The 21,076-nt window shown below is 45.2% G+C and overlaps 1 protein-coding gene across 1 annotated transcript; it reads right to left on the reverse strand.

Moving 5' to 3' along the window:
- Positions 1–1,065: 1,065 nt before the first annotated feature.
- Positions 1,066–20,580, reverse strand: LOC121008500 (THUMP domain-containing protein 1-like). Its single transcript, XM_040441096.1, has 4 exons — positions 20,262–20,580; positions 7,958–8,111; positions 6,996–7,244; positions 1,066–1,535 (listed from the first exon to the last, which is right to left on the reverse strand). Exons 1-4 carry the CDS (start codon positions 20,460–20,462, stop codon positions 1,360–1,362), a joined length of 780 nt encoding a protein of 259 aa, XP_040297030.1. The 5' UTR covers positions 20,463–20,580; the 3' UTR covers positions 1,066–1,359.
- Positions 20,581–21,076: the final 496 nt, after the last annotated feature.

The following is a 21,076-nucleotide window of genomic DNA, read 5'->3' on the forward strand; positions in this document are numbered from 1 at the left end:
CATGATTGGAATACTTTAACAATACCCACAAGTTAGATATGATTACCGTATACTACAGTGAGCGGGGCCCGGTGTAGAAGAATACAGTGACTGCACTGGGCCCCGCTGCCATTACAGAAAAAGATGTGCTCAATTGGATTCAGGTCTGGGGAGCGGGCAGGCCAGTCCATAGCATCAATGCCTTAGTCTTGCAGGAACTGCTGACACACTTCAGCCACATGAGGTCTAGCGTTGTCTTGCATTAGGAGGAACCCAGGGCCAACCGCACCAGCATATGGTCTCACAAGGGGTCTGAGGATCTCATCTCGGGACCTAATGGCAGTCAGGCTACCTCTGGCGAGCACATGGAGGGCTGTGCGGCCCTCCAAAGAAATGCCACCCCACACCATTACTGACCCAATGCCAAACCGGTCATGCTGGAGGATGTTGCAGGCAGCAGAACGTTCTCCACAGCGTCTCACATGACACCCCCCCCCCCCTTCGGCGTTGTGACAGGATGCCGGCTGAATGATTTCAGCCGGCATCCTGTTCGGATTAACCCCCGCAGCGCCGCAATCTCATTTTAAACTCATGACGTACCGGTACGTCATGGGTCCTTAAGGACTCGGGAAACATGCCGTAGCGGTACGTCATGCGTCCCTAAGGGGTTAAACTTTAAACATGACTATGGGATTAAACTAGGGAAATCATATTTTAAAATAAATGCCCCTTCTTGGATCCCCCCGCCCTATCTTCAGCAGAAGATCAGCGGCTTCCTAGCCAGTAGTTCTGTGGTAATGACATGTATGTTGCCTTTCTTTCCTTCAAGGAATGTATAAAATACATTTGCATATTAAATACAGAGGAGTCTGAGTCGGAAGTACCAAAAACTGAGGAGTCGGAGTATTTATCTACCGACTCCACAGCCCTGTGTCTACAATGGGCCGCCTGGTCCGTAAATTGCGGAAGGCACACGGGTGGCTTCCGTTTTTTAGCGGATCCGCGGTTTGCGGATCCACGGTCATGTGCATGAGGCCTTAATGTAACAGATATTGATACATGGTAGAGACAAAGTGACACAGCTGATATTTTTTAATACTTTTATTTAGTTAATAGGCGTTTAGAACCTTAAGAAATAAAAGCTACGTTTTAATATACAACTAATAACACATGCAACAAAAAGGCTCTTATTGGTCTTCTGGACCATTTGTAAAAAGTGGAACCAAAACCAGGTGCGGCTCTAAACACAGATCTCTGTCTAGCTTCCACTCCTGGTTTTGGTCATAATCACGGATGGAAATCACTGGCAGAACACAGACACTGTGAATACGGCCTTAGGCTAGGTCTGGAAGTGGTTAAGCATTAGAGCCCACTGCCTGGTCATTTTTTTCCCTCCTCCCCACTCTTTATCACCTCCTGCAGGTTGTATTGCTTGAACAGGTCGTAGTCCTTCACCACCCCCAGGCAGCAGACATTCCAGAGGACCTCCACTACAATGGTGTAGTCTGGGTTTATCAGGTCGAACCTATTCCCTGGATTCAACCTGTGAAGTACAGCTGAAACAGAAAACAGTGTAAAGTCTATAAAGCCATAAGACACCTTGCCAATAATATTGAACAAAAAAAAGTGACCAAAAAGGTCTAAAAGAGCTCAAAATAGTATCAATAAATACAAATTGTCCCGCAAAAAAATAAATAAAAAAACAAACAAAAAAAACCAAAACCTCAAACAGCTCCATAGACTTAACTATTAAAAAATAAATAAAAAAGAAGTTCTGGGGGTCAGAATATGGCAGAAAATGAGGATTACACTTACCGGTAATCGGATTTACCCTTCCCCCACGACAGCACCACAGAGGGCGATTACAGAGAAAACCCCCTTCCTTAAGGGTGGGTAACCACTTCTAGACTTTCTTCCCAATAGAAGATCAGAGACAGTTGAAGCCAATAGCGACGGTAGAAGGAGAAGACCACGTGGCAACCTTACAGATTTGTTCAATAGAAACATTAGCCCTTTCAGCCCAAGCGGAAGAGACTGCATGAGTACCCTTACTTTCACACTTGCGGCAGAGAAATCCGGCAAGCAGTTCCGTCGCCAGAACTGCCTGCCGGATCAGGCAAAACGTATGCCAACTGATGGCATTACTAAGACTGATCAGGATCCTGATCAGTCTTAAAAATGCCTGATCAGTCGAAAAAATGCATTGAAATGCCGGATCCGTCTTTCCGGTGTCATCCGGCAAAAACGGATCCGGCATTTATTTTTTTTCACCTTTTTTTCAGTCTGCGCATGCGCAGACCGGAAGGACGGATCCGGTATTCTGAAAGCCGGATCCGGCACTAATACATTCCTATGGGAAAAAATGCCGGCATTCAGGCAAGTCTTCAGTTTTTTTTGCCGGAGATAAAACCGTAGCATGCTACGGTTTTCTCTTTTGCCTGATCAGTCAAAACGACTGAACTGAAGACATCCTGAACGGATTACTCTCCATTCAGAATGCATGGGGATGAAACTGATCAGTTCTTTTCCGGTATAGAGCCCCTAGGATGGAACTGTATGCCGGAAAAGAAAAACGCAAGTGTGAAAGTACCCTTAGGCCTCTTTCACACGGGCGTTGCGGGAAAATGTGCGGGTGCGTTGCGGGAACACCCACGATTTTTCCACGCGAGTGCAAAACATTGTAATGCGTTTTGCACTCGCGTGAGAAAAATCACGCATGTTTGGTACCCAAACCCGAACTTCTTCACAAAAGTTCAGGTTTGGGTTAGGTGTTCTGTAGATTTTATTATTTTCCCTTATAAACATGGTTATAAGGGAAAATGATAGCATTCTGAATACAGAATACATGGTAAAACAGCGCTGGAGGGGCTAAAAAAAATAATTAAAAAATTAACTCACCTTCTCCTCTTGTTCGCGTAGGTCCCGGTCTCTTCTTTACTTCTTTAATGATGAGCTGTGGGCTAAAGGACCTTTGGTGACGTCAGATCACATGCTCCAATCACATGGTACATCACCGTGGTGATGGACCATGTGATTGGAGCATGTGATCTGACGTCACCACAGGTCCTAGCCGATAGTTTTGAGAAGTAAAGAAGAGACCGGGAACTATGCGAACAAGAAGAGGTGAGTTAATTTTATTTATTTTTTTAACCCTCAATTGATCACCTACTAAGCATTCTGTATTCAGAATGCTATTATTTTCCCTTATAACCATGTTATAAGGGAAAATAATACAGTGAATAGACTGTCACCTAGCAACCATGCGTGAATATCGCACCGCATCCGCACTTGCTTGCGGATGCTTGCGATTTTCACGCAACCCCATTCACTTCTATGGGGCCTGCGTTGCGTGAAAAACGCAGAATATAGAGCATGCTGCGATTTTCACGCAACGCACAAGTGATGCGTGAAAATCACCGCTCATGTGAACAGCCCCATAGAAATGAATGGGTCGGTATTCAGTGCGGGTGCAATGCGTTCACCTACCGCATCGCATCCGCGCGGAATACTCGCCCGTGTGAAAGGGGCCTAAGGCATCTCCTGACATCCAGGCAGCGGCCAAACTCTTTCCTTCTGATCTCCGGGCTTATCAAAAAGAACCTGAGGTAATCTTAAGCTAAGAATACCCAGATGGAAGCATAGGGAACCCCAAGGAAATTTTTATATTGGACACTAGACTAAAAACCAGCATAAGCTTATAAAAGAAATCTCATATGGGTTTCTCACCAAGAATTTTAACAAAGTAAACATAATAGATTTAACAAACATTTTAGAGAAGTACTTATCTTGACAAGAATGAAGGTGATTGCTGAACACAGATTCCTTTGGTGCAGAATATATTGCGAGACAGATGCTTTGATCCAAGATCCACTTGAGGCCCTTTCCTACATCACCAGAAGAACTTTAGGCGTCCAAAATTTCCTCGCAATCTGGCATCCACGATGGAGCTGTACCGTGGCATCCATCCCCTCACAGATCTGCCGCAACAGGTCCCATGAGTCCCCTGGACCTTACAGATCCCCCTAGGGTCCCTGCCAGAAACACCGCACAAACGACGCCCGCTGACCTTACCAGGGCCTCCCTGGGAAACACTAGATGGGCAGCAAGTATTTATAGGTTTTGCTGGCGCGCAATACCCCCTGTATGCCATCCAGAGTAAATGTTCTAGTCCATCTTCATACCCCCAACCAGAGCCATATAGGGGCTTTGTTGGTATGCCTTTACATCCTGTAGGCCATCTAAGCAATATGGTCCAGCCCATCTTCTCACTCTCACCACAGAGCATTACAGGGCTTAAGTTAGAGTGCTATGCTTATTGTAGACCCTTAAAAGGGGTTGTCCGGGTTCAGAGCTGACCCTGGACATCCCTCCATTTTCAAACCGCCGGCAGCCCCCCTGACATGAGCATCGGAGCATGAACTGACGTCAGCCGAAGCACACTGCCGTGCGGAAGTTACCGCCCGCCAGTGTGTTATTGAAAACAAAAGAGCCCGTGCTCTGAGCGATTTAGCGCCGGGCACGGGAGCGCATCGGAGCATGAGATGCTCCGATGCTAGGCTCAGGGGGGCTGCCGGGGTGAAAATAAGGGTATGTCCGGGTTAAGCTCTGAACCCGGACAACCCCTTTAACCACAAATAGACAACCAGACAGTCACAAAACTAGTTCACCTTGCCTGCATTTGCCCTCAAGGTAGACCGCCACCGAGGCATGGCGGCACCTCAGGCACAGCTGGACACATAGACCTCCACTTTAAGCCAACCCTGCAGACACATACTAAATAAGCCCAGCAGCAGAAAACAGTTACCATGTGATGCTGCAAGAGCAGTCATCCCAGCAAGCATAAAAAGAGAAGCAATTGTTCCATAGGCACAGGCGCACAGCTGTACAGGCACAGGCGCCATAGGCGTACAGCCGACCATAGATCGGTATAAAGCAAAACATTCAACCAAGCATGCATATATGCAAAGGTGTTCAACCATAACGTCATCAGAATTTGGCCTAACAAACATAACACCAAAGGCAAACAGTCAGAAAAGCCCTGAAGCCATGAGGCAGCCAGCCAGGCCCTGAAGCCATGAGGCAGCCAGCCAGGCCCTGAAGCCATGAGGCAGCCAGCCAGGCCCTGAAGCCATGAGGCAGCCAGCCAGGCCCTGAAGCCATGAGGCAGCCAGCCAGGCCCTGAAGCCATGAGGCAGCCAGCCAGCCAACTAGGCCATATAACACCAAAAATTTGCTGTAAAACCTACGCTTTTTAGAAGGGACGTCCACGTCTTGCGCTTTCTTCTCCCCTGGACCGCATGCATAGGAAAAAGCCGCTCCAGAAGACCCAATCCTTGCTGGGTCCCGGCCACATGCGGAGGAATACAACACCCCCCATGGGGCTACTACAATTTCCTTTATGTTTCAGCGTGGCCTCACTCCCATTTGAGGAGCGCACACGCACCTGCCACAAAAGCCAGGTGGAAGCCTCGGACCACCACCGGCTCCTAGGGTCCTGCCAGCACAACATATGGGCAATAGACCCCAGCAGGTATGTACCTCATAGCCCTCCAGAGCATCTCTGGGACATCCTTGCTTATAGCTAAGAACCTGAAAGAGAAACTGCAGGTCTCCCACTCCAGGGACAGGAAACCTCACTGAGGTTGGAGAGAGGCTCCACCTTTTTAGGGTCCATTCACACGTCCGTTGTTTCTTTCCTGATCTGTTCCGTTTTTTGCGGAACAGATCTGGACCCATTCATTTTCAATGGGTCCTGAAAAAAAACAGACAGCTCAATGTCTGATTTTTTTTCAGGACCCATTGAAAATGAATGGGTCCAGATCTGTTCCGCAAAAAACGGAACAGATCAGGAAAGAAACAACGGACGTGTGAATGGACACTTATGCTGCAGATTTCCAGTCCTGGGAAGCGGAGCCATCTCTCTGTGGTGCTGTCGTGGGGGGGGGAAGGTAAAAACACTATTTTAAGTTAAGATAAACTATATAAGGCCTGTTTCACAATTGTGACAGGTAGTTTCCGCAGAGAGCAGCCTGCCTGAGCTCTCTGGTTCTGGAATGCTTGCCTCATGTACTAATAATAGTGCCTGGTGGAAATGGACGGACTCAGAGAGCCGCAGCAGGCCGTTCCGGTAGAGGAGCTCCTGCCGGCAGTGTGAAAGGAGCTTGAATGTGGTACTGCTGTAATCGTACTCACCTTGAGACTGAAAGGGCACAGATCAGATTTAGGGAACACTGTAAAAACTAGAACCCTTGTATTTCCGTTTCTCACAACATTGTAAGTAATATTAAATAGTTGCAACTTGTTCTGCAAAAAACAAGGCCCTTGCAGGGTCTTGTAGGTGTTATAGGGTTTTCCTCTCACTTCAGCATATGACATTTAGTCATGTAGAGGAAGTTAATACAAGACACTAATGTATTGTGATTGTCCATATTGCTTCCTTTCCTGGCTTGATTTCATTTTTCATTATATTATACACGGCTCGTTTCCAGGGGTTACGACCATCCTGCAATCCAGGGAGGTGGTCATGCTTGCACACTAGAGAAAAAAAGTACCAGCCCAGGACAGTGGGAGCGTGCATAGACTAACAATTTTTCCTATATTGTGCAAGCACCACCACTGCGGCTGGATTGCAACCATGGAAACGAGCAGTGTATAATGTAATGGAAAAATAAATCCAGCCAGCAAAGGAATCAATATGGACAATCACAATACATTAGTAAGTGTCTTGTTTTTACTTCCTCTACATGATAAATGCCATTGCTCACCCCTTTAAGTGGCAGTTTTTTTTCAACAAGGCATCTGTAAAAAAAACGTTTGGAGTTTAACGGCTTTTTTTTTTTTACTGGTTGTGAGAATGTAGCCTACAGCTGGGAAGAGCCTTTATTTTTGTTCATGTCCTAATGTGTACAGGCAGCAGGCCACCTCAGCCGATCCTTCTCACGGTAATAATAAAAATAATAATCACCCCAGAGAGTCACACCATAAAGCAGTCGGGGAACATCAATTTTACATCTCACCTGGCAGCTCATCGACAACCATGGTCCTGTTCAGAGTATGGGTACATCTCGCTTTAAATATAATCTGAAAGTTTCCTTGTTTGGGGGCTTTAAACCAAGGCTGGAAGAAGGTCTCTGCATATTTCCTGAGATCCTCTGGGTTCGCATTACAAGTACCGCTGACGGGTAACATACGAAGGAGCAACTGCACCTTCTTCTGCTTTGTGGTGTACAGATCCTTTAAAATGTGGTGGACCAACTTCTCGGGCTCTGAAACGAGACATGTTCACAAATATTAGTTAGAAATTGGCCTCACATTCTGACATTTAGGCAAAGCGTGAACAAAGTAATGGGACATTAACCCCTTCCTGTGCTGTGCCATACAATTACGTCACATCAAGCAAGTCGATAACGATCAGTCGTTAACCCCAGTAGATTTTGCCTGTGGCAACGGAAGATAACTCCAATCCTGAGCATGTAACCCATTACATACCATTGTCAATTGCTGACTGCGGCATCTAAGTGGTTAGAGAAAAGAACCGGTTCCCTCGCCCTAACCGTAGTCCGATCAGAAAGTAACCCCGGGGTTGCTATGGTGGGCAGTGGTCTAAGAATGGCTTTTGCCAGGGCCGAACTTGGGCCTTATGTCAGTTTAGCTGGAAGGGTACAGCCACACGGTCAGGTTTCCTAATGCAGTTTTGGACATCAGAATCAAAAGTAGATTATAAAAGAAATGAAAGTATACAGGACAAATACGACTTCTTACGTATATCATATAGGAGAGTAAGGCTGAGGTCAGAATAACACTTGTGTGCAGCGGCCAGTTTTGGAGACAGCTGTGCGCCAACAGCGAGGAACGTCAGTTACTAAAACAGCGTAGCGCAGCCGTGTCCGTATCACCGACCATATGGCGGTTATTCCGATCTGACATTGCCCCTGGAACACTCCAGCAACTACATGTAAAGAGGAACATGATAACTCACCTACATTACAAGTCCTCATGAAAATATTACTGGGCCCGATATCTTGGGGATGAAATCTGCGCAAAATCTCTTCAGTCTTGATTCTTTTCTCTGGTACAGTTTGAGCAGATTCCCCTTCTTCTTCTTCTTCATCATCTTCTTCCTCCTCTTCCTTCTGTAAATAGAGGAATACATTTACTTATTCACAGGCAGGCCTAGGCCATGTTTGGATGCTGTGGGCTTGTAGCAGATTTACGGTGAGGGATCCATGCTGAAAATCTGTAAAGAAGAACAGTATAATACAAGCCAGTGGGGTTTTTACAAAATCAAATTTACATCAGGAAAAAAAACCTGCACACAGTTTAGGGTGGGTTGCGCATTTTTAAATTTGCGGCCTCTGGTGCGGGAAGTAGCACAAAGTGTAGTGGCCGTGGCACATCACCGCTGAAGCCATTCATTGACTGCAGCAGCACATGTGACATCATCTACCTGGACGTTTGCAGGATGGGGACTGTAAGAGCGCCAAAGGAGCCAGGGAACCAGAAACAAGCAGTGGGGGACAAGCGAGTGATTATTTTTTTTTCGCCCCAACAGGTTGTGAGCGGGCACCATATCCGCCTGGTTTCGGCCTTTTTAAGCATCATTCACACATCAGTCTTCACGGGACGTGTCCTGTAATGTGTTCTTCAGCACATCATGTACCAATTCATATTAATGTGTGTATTCACACATCAGTTTTTTTTACCACGACCCATGGGTCTGTGTTTTTGGCACGGATGCTGTGTTCACGGATCCATCACGCCCATTATAGTCTATGGGTCTGTGAAAACTAACGGATGCGATCAGTGTTTCACGGATCATTAGGAAGAGATGCTTTGAAAATTATTATTCAGCTGTGCAGTGTGAGTGAATCACGGACAGCAAAAAACGGACCACGTTGACCTAACACTGATCCTTCACGAATAGTCACTGACCACCTTTTCACGAATTTAAGCCAGACATGGACGTGTGAATGAGGCTTTACACAGCAGAAACCTGGAGGCGACGCCGACTTTTAACCCATGCTCACTTGTGACCAAGGGAATTTGACAGGCCTTTCCTGGAAATGCTGCTCTCCCAGTGCCTGATTGGCTCCATGTGCTGAGATTAGGGAGCTCCCATAGACCTAGAATGGTAAATCACTGCAGTCTATGGGAGAAGCGATCAGACAATCCCATGTTCAAGTCTTCTTCTAGGGCAGTGATGGCGAACCTTTTAAAGACCGAGTGCCCAAATCGCAACCCAAAACCCACTAACTTATCACAAAGTGCCAATAGCAATTTAACCTTAATGTTGAGGGTTTTATTTTAGAAAAACTCATACATTCACATCTTTTGCTTTAAAAGAAAAATACAATAACAGACCTTTCAATGATACAAACAACTTTTCATTGAAAAGTAAAAAGGTAAAAAGATTGCAATTAATGTGATTTTTGCTGTTGTATGCATGCTGACAATTTGTCAATCTTGGCTCATACTTTGTAAGTTTGAGAGCAACCACATGCAGCACTGAGGTCGTCTGTTAGTCTATTTCTGATGTCAGATTTGATATAATTTCAAAGCTGAAAAAAGCTGCTCACAATCATAAGATGATCCAAACAAAGTAAGTAAGCAATCGCAAGTGCTTTCATAGCTTAAAGTTATTTGGCAGGGGAATTCCACACTTTAAGGATCTCATTTTCAGAACTAACTGTGCTGTCCTTTGTCATCCTTCCATCTTCTCAGTGTTTCACGCAGGTCAGAGAATTTATTTTTTCCAGATAGAGCTTTCTTGAAATTTCCAATAGCTCCATTTCTAGACTTCCTAAATCTAACCAGTCTAAGCAGGAAAGATCAAGTTCTTCAAATTTGGCTTTATCTGGAGAAGTGAGAAAACACAGGGTTGTCTCCAATTTACGGAATTGTAAAAATCTTTTACTAAAATTCACCATCGCAGCTGCTAGGATGCTAGAAAATCCCTTGTAGATTTCCTGGTGGCTGGTAGGATTGTCTGCAAATGCTGTAGCATTTTCTAATGCTTTTTTAGATTTGGAAAATATTTTGCTGCCCACTTTCAAGGTCTCTTTCAAAAACCTGTAGTTTTCTCTCAAATGTTTTGATATCGCAAAACATCCTTTCTGCTGTTTTCCCCTCCACCTTGCAGTTGTTTGTTCAGTACATTTGAAGTGCAGTGTAAAATCTGTAAAAAACATGAGGTTGGTAAGCCAGGCCATCTCAGTGAGCTGTTGGATATTCCTGCTCTTTTTCATTCATAAAGAGCCTAATTTCATCCAAACAGGCTACAAATCTCTCCAGGACTCGTCCTCTGCTCAGCCACCGTACATTATTGTACATAAGTAAAACAATAATACTGGGCCTGAACCTCCTCAAGAAGTGCTTGAAACTGTCGACTATTCAGAGCGCGAGCCATGATGTAATTCACCATTTTTGTGACATCTTGGAGACATCGTCAAATTTTTTGCTGCTTTCCCCTGGCACAAAGAGCTTCTTGGTGTATAATGCAATGGAAACTGAATGACTTCATGTTTCGTTTCTTTAACAAAGAACTGTATGAAACCAGATGTTGCCCCCACCATAGGAAGGCGCCCCATCACTAGTAATTGAAACCACTTTTTCTGGTCTTATGTCTTGTGACAAAAAACCTCCATCACAGTATGGTAGATATCTATCCCTTGTGTTCTTTTAGGCAAAGACACTAGTTTCACCAGCTCTTCTCTCATGATGTCACCAGCAGCATAACGCAAAATTACGGCTAGCCTTGCAGGATTATTTATATCTGTGCTTTCGTCCAAGCACATGGAGTAACAGGCTGCCTTTTGTAAGTCAGTGGTGAGCTGCTGACTAACATCCCTGGCCATGCGCTGGACTCGGTCTTTAACAGTATTTCTGCTAAGTGGCATCTCAGAGATGCGCTGAATAATCTTATCCTTGTTTGGGAAATCATGGAAAAGGGAATTACTCCCAGACAGCATGGCCATTTTTATCATATCCCCATCAGAGAGGGGCTTACCATGTTTTGCTAGGCATAGTGAAATTTGAAAACTGGCATTTGTCAGATGATTTGTTTTAGAAAGGTAGTTGGAAAAAACTACGGTACTGGATTGATAGCTTCTTAATTTCCCTTCAAGAAACTCTTTTTCTTTCAGTTTCACCAAGTGCGGCAACACTTTTGTGGTTGGTGTCCAAATGCCGTCTGACACTTGATGTGCGACACACAACAGTTTCATTACAGAGAATGCATAACGCTTTCCCATTGCGTTCAATCACTCCAAATGACTCTGTCCAGGCCTCTTGGAATGATCTTCCACCATCTGTTTTTGCTTTTTTTGCTGCACTCATTTTTGGGTGTTCAAGACTTGGAGTCTACAAATACACAACATTAAAAAGAAAAATGAAGCACCCAATAAAATCTATCCCTATACCAAAAATAGCTAATACTATTAGTTAACACTAAAGAAATGGATATTAATTTAAATCAACAATCTACGGCAGTGATTCTTAGCTGGGGTTCCATTTCAATTAGCTGACCACCAGCACAAGAGGGCAATGGAAATGGATCCTGCTAAAAAAAAAAAAAACTATTGTGTGCATCAGTTATGCATGTTTAGTTCTATCTCAGATATGTTTTTCAGGTGGAAAAAAAAATCCTGCATGCAGGACAAGGCTACCTTCACATCTGCATTAGTGCATTAGCAGATGTCTGCTAGTATGTTCCAGCAGGCAAGTGGAAGATCATCCAGACAAAAAATGGCAGCATTCTGCTGTTTTTGTCCATCCTTCAGGGGTCAGACAGATGTACTGTATTTTTCGCCGCATAAGACACATTTTTTTCCACCAAAGTGGGAGGAAAATTCTCCAGTGTCTTATGGGGCGAATACTAATGAGCGCTTCCATTATGGCAGTGGCATCCAGAGCAGGAGAGGTGTTATTTTTTATTTTATATGCTCTGTGTTTTGGGGCTGATGAGAGGCATGGGGGATGACCTGAGACGCATGGGGACTGATGAGACACATGGGGGCTGATGAGAGGCAATTCTTAACTGAGGTCTGAGCTAAGTCTGATTGAGGTTCTTATTAAAATTGGAGGTTTGATTGGTGGTCTGATCTGAGGTCTAATGAAAAATATTTTTTTCTTATTGTCCTCCTTTAAAACCTAGGTGCGTTTTATGGGCTGGTGCCTCTTATAGGGCAAAACATATTGTAAATGCAATGTCATCTGTACCCCATTATACTTCAACGGGGCTGGAAGATATTGCATTTTCATCTGGCTGCGCTGAATCAAGTTCATCCTGGCAGGCTGTTCTCAGAGGGAACAGCCTGCCAGAATGCAAAGCGCATGTGTGTAAGTAGCCTAAGGCTACATGCACATGACAGGGAAAAAAACGTCCATTAAAAACGGACACACTGTCAGTTTTTGATGGCCATTTTGCATCAGTGTGTGCATCCATTTTCTGGCCATGTGTCCATTTTTAATGTCCATTTTGCATCAGTTTTTCATGTCCGTTAAAAACGGACGTGAAAAACTGATGAATTTGATTGGCAGTCATTTCTAGACCCACCCTTCTGAGAACACCCACAGGATGGTAGGCCCACATCTAAAATAATGTCCCCAATAGTGTAGGATTTTTTTTTTTTTGCTGCCCCCAGCGTTAATAACGCTCCCATGTAGGCCCCCTGGTAAAATAATGTCCTCCATAGGGTAGGATTTATTTTTATTTTTTACTGCCCCGAGCTTTAATAATGCACCCTATTTTGTCCCCAGTTAAAATAATGTCTCCCACAGTGTAAATATATTTTTTTAATAATGCCCTCATGTAGGACCCAAGCTTTAATAATGGCCCCCATAGTGTAGGAATTTTTTTTACTGTCCCCAGCTTTAATAATGTCCCCCATAGTGTGTGTGTGTGTGTGTGTTTTTTTTTTAGCACCCTCAGCTTTAATAATGCCCCCAATGTAGGTCCCATCTTAACCTCCTCAGGACCGCCGTACGCAGGATTGCGTCTTTGCGGCGGTCCTGTTGTTCTGGGTGGACGCGCCGGTGCGTCCTCTCGCGAGATTTCCTGTGAACGCGCGCACACAGGCGCGCGCGTTCACAGGATCGGAAGGTAAGCGAGTGGATCTCCAGCCTGCCAGCGGCGATCGTTCGCTGGCAGGCTGGAGATGTGATTTTTTTAACCCCTAACAGGTATATTAGACGCTGTTTTGATAACAGCGTCTAATATACCTGCTACCTGGTCCTCTGGTGGTCCCCTTTGTTTGGATCGACCACCAGAGGACACAGGCAGCTCAGTAATATGTTGCACCAAGCACCACTACACTACACCCCCCCCCCGTCACTTATTAACCCCTTATTAGCCCTTGATCACCCCTGATCACCCCATAAAGACTCCCTGATCACCCCCCTGTCATTGATTACCCCCCTGTCATTGATCACCCCCCTGTAAAGCTCCATTCAGATGTCCGCATGATTTTTACGGATCCACTGATAGACTGATCGGATCCGTAAAAATCATACGGACGTCTAAATGCAGCCTTACAGGGGAGTGATCAATGACGGAGGTGATCACCCCATATAGACTCCCTGATCACCCCCCTGTCATTGATCACCCCCCTGTAAAGCTCCATTCAGATGTCCGCATGATTTTTACGGATCCACTGATAGACTGATCGGATCCGTAAAAATCATACGGACGTCTGAATGCAGCCTTACAGGGGCGTGATCAATGACTGTGGTGATCACCCCATATAGACTCCCTGATCACCCCCCTGTCATTGATTACCCCTCTGTCATTGATCACCCCCCTGTAAAGCTCCATTCAGATGTCCGCATGATTTTTACGGATCCACTGATAGACTGATCGGATCCGTAAGAATCATACGGACGTCTGAATGCAGCCTTACAGGGGGGTGATCAATGACAGTTGGGTGATCACCCCATATAGACTCCCTGATCACCCCCCTGTCATTGATCACCCCCCTGTCATTGATCCCCCCCCCCCCTGTAAGGCTGCATTCAGTCTTTTTTTTGGCCCAAGTTAGCGGAATTTATTTTTTTTTCTTACAAAGTCACATATTCCACTAACTTGTGACAAAAAATAAAATCTCACATGAACTCACCATACCCCTCACGGAATCCAGATGCGTAAAATTTTTTAGACATTATATTCCAGACTTCTTCTCACGCTTTAGGGCCCCTAGAATGCCAGGGCAGTATAAATACCCCACATGTGACCCCATTTCGGAAAGAAGACACCCCCAGGTATTCCGTGAGGGGCATATTGAGTCCATGAAAAGATTGAAATTTTTGTCCCAAGTTAGCGGAACGGGAGACTCTGTGAGAAAAAAATAAAAAATATCAATTTCCGCTAACTTGTGCCAAAAAAAAAAATTTTCTATGAACTCGCCATGCCCCTCATTGAATACCTTGGGGTGTCTTCTTTCCAAAATGGGGTCACATGTGGGGTATTTATACTGCCCTGGCATTCTAGGGGCCCCAAAGCGTGAGAAGAAGTCTGGTATCCAAATGTCTAAAAATGCCCTCCTAAAAGGAATTTGGGCCCCTTTGCGCATCTAGGCTGCAAAAAAGTGTCCACACATCTGGTATCGCCGTACTCAGGAGAAGTTGGGCAATGTGTTTTGGGGTGTCATTTTACATATACCCATGCTGGGTGAGATAAATATCTTGGTCAAATGCCAACTTTGTATAAAAAAATGGAAAAAGTTGTCTTTTGCCAAGATATTTCTCTCACCCAGCATGGGTATATGTAAAAAGACACCCCAAAACACATTCCCCAACGTCTCCTGAATACGGCGATACCAGATGTGTGACACTTTTTTGCAGCCTAGGTGGGCAAAGGGGCCCACATTCCAAAGAGCACCTTTAGGATTTCACAGGTCATTTACCTACTTACCACACATTAGGGCCCCTGGAAAATGCCAGGGCAGTATAACTACCCCACAAGTGACCCCATTTTGGAAAGAAGACACCCCAAGGTATTCCGTGAGGGGCATGGCGAGTTCCTAGAATTTTTTATTTTTTGTCACAAGTTAGTGGAAAATGATGATTTTTTTTTTTATTTTTTTTTTTCATACAAAGTCTCATTTTCCACTAACTTGTGACAAAAAATAAAAAATTCTAGGAACTCGCCATGCCCCTCACGGAATAGCTTGGGGTGTCTTCTTTCCAAAATGGGGTCACTTGTGGGGTAGTTATACTGCCCTGGCATTCTAGGGGCCCAAATGTGTGGTAAGGAGTTAGAAATCAAATTCTGTAAAAATGACCTGTGAAATCCGAAAGGTGCTCTTTGGAATATGGGCCCCTTTGCCCACCTAGGCTGCAAAAAAGTGTCACACATCTGGTATCTCCGTACTCAGGAGAAGGTGGGGAATGTGTTTTGGGGTGTCATTTTATATATACCCATGCTGGGTGAGAGAAATATCTTGGCAAAAGACAACTTTTCCCATTTTTTATACAAAGTTGTCATTTGACCAAGATATTTATCTCACCCAGCATGGGTATATGTAAAAAGACACCCCAAAACACATTCCTCAACTTCTCCTGAGTACGGGGATACCAGATGTGTGACACTTTTTTGCAGCCTAGGTGGGCAAAGGGGCCCATATTCCAAAGAGCACCTTTCGGATTTCACAGGTCATTTTTTACTGAATTTGATTTCAAACTCCTTACCACACATTTGGGCCCCTAGAATGCCAGGGGAGTATAACTACCCCACAAGTGACCCCATTTTGGAAAGAAGAGACCCCAAGGTATTCGCTGATGGGCATAGTGAGTTCATAGAACTTTTTATTTTTTGTCACAAGTTAGTGGAATATGAGACTTTGTAAGAAAAAAAAAAATAAAAAAATCATCATTTTCCGCTAACTTGTGACAAAAAATAAAAAGTTCTATGAACTCACTATGCCCATCAGCGAATACCTTAGGGTGTGTACTTTCCTAAATGGGGTCATTTGTGGGGTGTTTGTACTGTCTGGGCATTGTAGAACCTCAGGAAACATGACAGGTGCTCAGAAAGTCAGAGCTGCTTCAAAAAGCGGAAATTCACATTTTTGTACCATAGTTTGTAAACGCTATAACTTTTACCCAAACCATTTTTTTTTTTACCCAAACATTTTTTTTTTTATCAAAGACATGTGGAACAATAAATTTAGAGCAAAATTTATATATGGATGTCGTTTTTTTTGCAAAATTTTACAACTGAAAGTGAAAAATGTCATTTTTTTGCAAAAAAATCGTTAAATTTCGATTAATAACAAAAAAAGTAAAAATGTCAGCAGCAATGAAATACCACCAAATGAAAGCTCTATTAGTGAGAAGAAAAGGAGGTAAAATTCATTTGGGTGATAAGTTGCATGACCGAGCAATAAACGGTGAAAGTAGTGTAGGTCAGAAGTGTAAAAAGTGGCCTGGTCTTTCAGGGTGTTTAAGCACTGGGGGCTGAGGTGGTTAAATAATGGCCCCCCGTAGGGTATGAATATTTTTTTTTAATGCCCCATCTTAATTTCCTCCATGCTTTAAACAATGCCCCCATAATGGTCCACCGTTGTTTCTGTTTTCTTGATTTTACACGGAAAAAAAAAAAACACACTCCACTTGCTCGCTCTGCAGCAGTCTCTTCTATCTTCACTGAACAGGACCTGCGATGTGCGTGATGACGTCACCACACACATCGCAGGTAATTCGGCAGGTCGTGCTCAATGAAGAGAGAAGAGACTGCCGCACCACGAGCAAGTGAGGTGAGTTGTTTTTTTTTTTTGCTGCGGGTCACCATGGGGGCATTGTTTAAACCATGGGGACACTTTTAAACCCCTAATAAAAGTGTACTCGTCAATTGGCTGTCTTATTGATTTCAGTGGGGTCCGCATGGCTGTGGAAACGGACAAAAATAAGACATGTCCTATTTTTGGACAGATGCTATTCACTGGCTGTTAAAAGAACGGCCATGTGAATAGCCCCATAGACTTTCATTGGTGCTAAAAATGGCTGTGTGACGGACGTTACTTAGACGGCAGTCACACGGCCATTATTCACTGTCGTGTGCATGAGGCCTAAAGGATCACACAGAAATGGATCAAATAAATGCTAAATGTGCAACTGATGCACAGGATTTTTTTTTTTTTACAGGATTCTTTTTTTTTTTTTTTTTCTTTATTCAGAATGGAAAAATAATGGTAACTTGAACACTTCCCAACTTAGGCTACTTTCACACTAGTGGCAGCCTTCTCCGGCAGGCTTTTCCGGTGGGGGAACAGCCTGCCGGATCCGTAACTACCACGTGCACTGCCGGAAGTTCACCTGGCCCTGTTCGCTATAATTGGGGACCGGCAGAGATCCTTTTTTTTCATTCAAATAACGTGAGCGGACCAGATATCCCGGACAGGCATTGATTGTGTACAGGGGAACTAATGTCCCACAATCATAAGATCTTATGATGTTGTGTGCTCCCCTGCACATGATCAATACCAGTCCGGGACATATGGCCCACTCAGGCTAGTTTCACACTAGCGACAGGATGGATCCCTGTTGGATCCGTCCTGCCGCTAGTTCATGTGTGGCCCCGGACTGCTGCTCATCCCCATTGACTATAATGGGGGCGGCGTTCCAGCGGCAGCACTTGGTGAGAGGCTGCCGTACTAAATGTCGGACATGTCGTAGTTTTAGTCCAAGGGCCTCTCACAGAGCGCTGCTGCCGGAAATCCGCCCCCATTATAGTCAATGGGGATGAGCAGCAGTTCGGGGCCACACGTGAACTAGCGGCAGGACGGATCCAACAGGCTGTCGGATCCGTCCTGACGCTAGCGTGAAACAAGCCTTAGACTGGTCGTGTGCATGGGCCCTTAGGGAGGAGGACCCCTCTACCACCTCCCATACACTGGGCTGGAGTCTGGAGGTGTATGAGTGGGGAACAGGGGTGCTCCCTGAGTCCCCTCAGTCAGTGTGAAGTTTTACATTAAAAAATAATTATACCAGGCCAGATGTGATTCTCTCACTGCTTGTTCAGCTCGTGGGTCCAGGCTGTACAACTGACAGAGCAAGATGATGTTGTACTGACACAGCTGAGGAAGAAGCATAACACTGATTGGCAGAAGCTCAGCCAACCAGCGTTATGTTTCTACCTGAAACCCACAAGCAGTCACTGACGGAATACTGAAGGGTAGTGAGCTGCCCTGCAATGTTCCGTTCGGTCCTCTGGCTCTGCCTCCGCCCCTCCCATATCACATGTTTTGCCCTCTCTGCTTCCTGATTGCAGGAGGCGCGCAGTGATGGGAGTCCCTCCCCTCTCACACCCCTCTGTCTTTGCAGCGCTGATGCCAGTCCCTCCCCTCTGTGTTTGGCGCAGCGCTGATGCCAGTCCCCCGCTCTGTGTTCGGCGCACATCAATGTAAGTCAGCTGGAGTCCGGACCGCGATCCTCCTCTTTACATATGGGCTAGGGCGCGCGTGCCGACAGAGAAGGCTCTGCGTGCCCTCTCTGGCACGCGTGCCATAGGTTCGCCATCACGGTTCTAGGGGGACTTTAAAAATATATATATTTTTTTTTTTTTTTTTTAACTCAAAATCACCTCCTTTTTCCCAAATTAACACCGGCGCTAAAGCCCGCCCATCAGTGCCAGTGACGTCACCAGCAACACTGCTAGGCGGAAGCCTCCTCCTAGCAGTGAAGAAATATAAACAAACAGTGTAGGAGCAGGAGGCCTGCCTGGGTGAAAATGGCGATATGTCCGGGTTCAGCTCTGAACCTGGACAGCCCCTTTAAACTAAACTTGAACAGGGTCATTAAGGCCCCTTGCAGATGAGCGTCTCTGGATTAGGTCCGGATGCGTTGCGTCTGCGATCAGGGAAAATTGTGCGAGTGGGTACGCAATTGCATTCAGTTTTGACTGTGATTGTGTTCCGATGTTCAGTTTTTATTGTGCGGGTGCAATGCGTTTTGCACGCGCATGATAAAAAACCGACTGTGGTACCCAGACCCGAACCCGGACTTCTTCACTGAAGTTCGGGTTTGGGTTAGGTGTTCTGTATATTTTAATATTTTACCTTATAACATGATTATAAGGGAAAATAATTGCATTCTTAATACAGAATGCTTACTAAAACGTGGCATGAGGGGGTTATATAAAAAAAAAAAAAATAATTAACTCACCTCATCCTGTTCATGCAGCCGGCATCTTCTTCTTTCAGTTAAATGAACAAGCGTGGTGTTTGCTGTATAAACAGAAAAAAACGGGGCACACCATAGGGTGAAAACTTATGGGAAATTGAATAAACTCCAATTTAGGAGGCTCACCTTGAACGGTTGTGCATATATAGGCACCAGATGAGAATGGCGTATCTTCAGAAGTATTTATTGCAAACTCGCTACGCGTTTCGGGGACAAAATCCCCTTCATGAGGTGAATAGCGTTGCATAACAATTTGTTTCGTTTGTTCAATTGTTATGCAACACTATTCACCTGATGAAAGGGATTTTTGTCCTCGAAACGCGTAGCGAGTTTGCAATAAATACTTCTGAAGATACGCCATTCTCATCTGGTGCCTATATATGCACAACCGTTCAAGGTGAGCCTCCTAAATTGGAGTTTATTCAATCTCCCATACGTTTTCACCCTATAGTGTGCCCCGTTTTTCTGTTTATACAGCAAACACCACGCTTGTTCATTTAACTGAAAGAAGAAGAAAGAAGAAGATGGCGGCTGCGTGAACAACAGGATGAGGTGAGTGGTTTTTTTAACCCCTCATGCCACATTTTACTAAGCATTCTGTATTAATATATCATAACCATGTTATAAGGGAAAATAATACAGTAAATTGACTTATCAATTTACTAACATCGTCTCCTAGCAACTACGCGTGAAAATCGCACCGCATCCGCACTTGCTTGCGATTTTCACGCAGACCCATTCATTTCTATGGGGCCTGCGTTGCGTGAAAAAACGCAGAATATAGAACCTGCTGCGATTTTCACGCAACGCACAAGTGATGTGTAAAAAAATCACCGCTCGTGTGCACAGCCCCACAGAAGTGAATGGGTCCGGATTCAGTGCGGGTGCAATGCGTTTACCTCACACATTGCACATTGCACCCGCGCGGAAAACTCGCCCGTGTGAAAGGGGTCTAAAGGGTCAGGCAGGGAGTGCATTGTCTGCAGCTGTGGTAGAACTACACCTCCCAGCATGCCCTTACAATCTGCAGCCCTCGTGCATGTTGAGGGTGGTTGCTCCGCAGGGTGCCAGGATACACGTACAGATACATGGCAGAGCTCGGGCCCTACCTTCTCAGGGCCGTACAGCAGGTCTCCATACTCAGTGAGCAGGCGGTAGGCCTCCGACACGCAGTCCCTCCCATGCTGGCTGCAGGAGATGAGGATGCCCTGCATGCCCACCGTCATCTGCTTGCCAAACTTGAAGTTCTTCAAGCCTTTGTTCACAAACCGCCTTCTCTTCCTCGGTCCAAATACGGGGGGACGGTTCATCTCAGCTGCAGGAGCGCCTGTCACACAAAGGTAATACGTAACCACCGTCTCTTCCTGTGACGTCACCAGGACGCGCCGTTGTGTGGTAATTGGTAAGGGGGGCGTCTGACGTCATCAGGAGGCGCCGCTGTATGGGCATCTGCTGGTAACACGTGGTTTGTGTTAGGATGGTGTTTGCCAGTGACTTGCAGCTTGTGGTGCTCCATGTTATTTGGTGATATTACACCTCCTTGGGAATGTTTCAGTAGCTCCACTACTAATGGAGGCTTATTGCTCTGTTTTCAGTCACCAGTATCAAAAATGGACTTTCTTCAGGGTGCAGCCACTTGGAAGCAGCAGTGCCGCATTCTGGCTAAGCTGACACAGCCACACAAGCTGCGGCGGAACCCTAGTAACTGATTAGAACCAAATTATTTATAGGTGCGAGTTCACATCACCGTTTTGTTCTTCATTCTTCTGATCCAACAGAAAAATTGAAATGGATCCGTTATTTAGAGCGTCTGTTGCGCTAATTTTGCATCTGTTTTTGCCATTTCCGTCAGAGATTAGTATTTTGTTGTTTTTGTTTTGACGGGAGGAAAAGTCCTGCGAAAAAGTCAGTCAAAAATAACGGA

Source organism: Bufo bufo, chromosome 7 (genome assembly GCF_905171765.1).
Source record: "Bufo bufo chromosome 7, aBufBuf1.1, whole genome shotgun sequence".
Taxonomy (NCBI): Eukaryota; Metazoa; Chordata; class Amphibia; order Anura; family Bufonidae; genus Bufo; species Bufo bufo.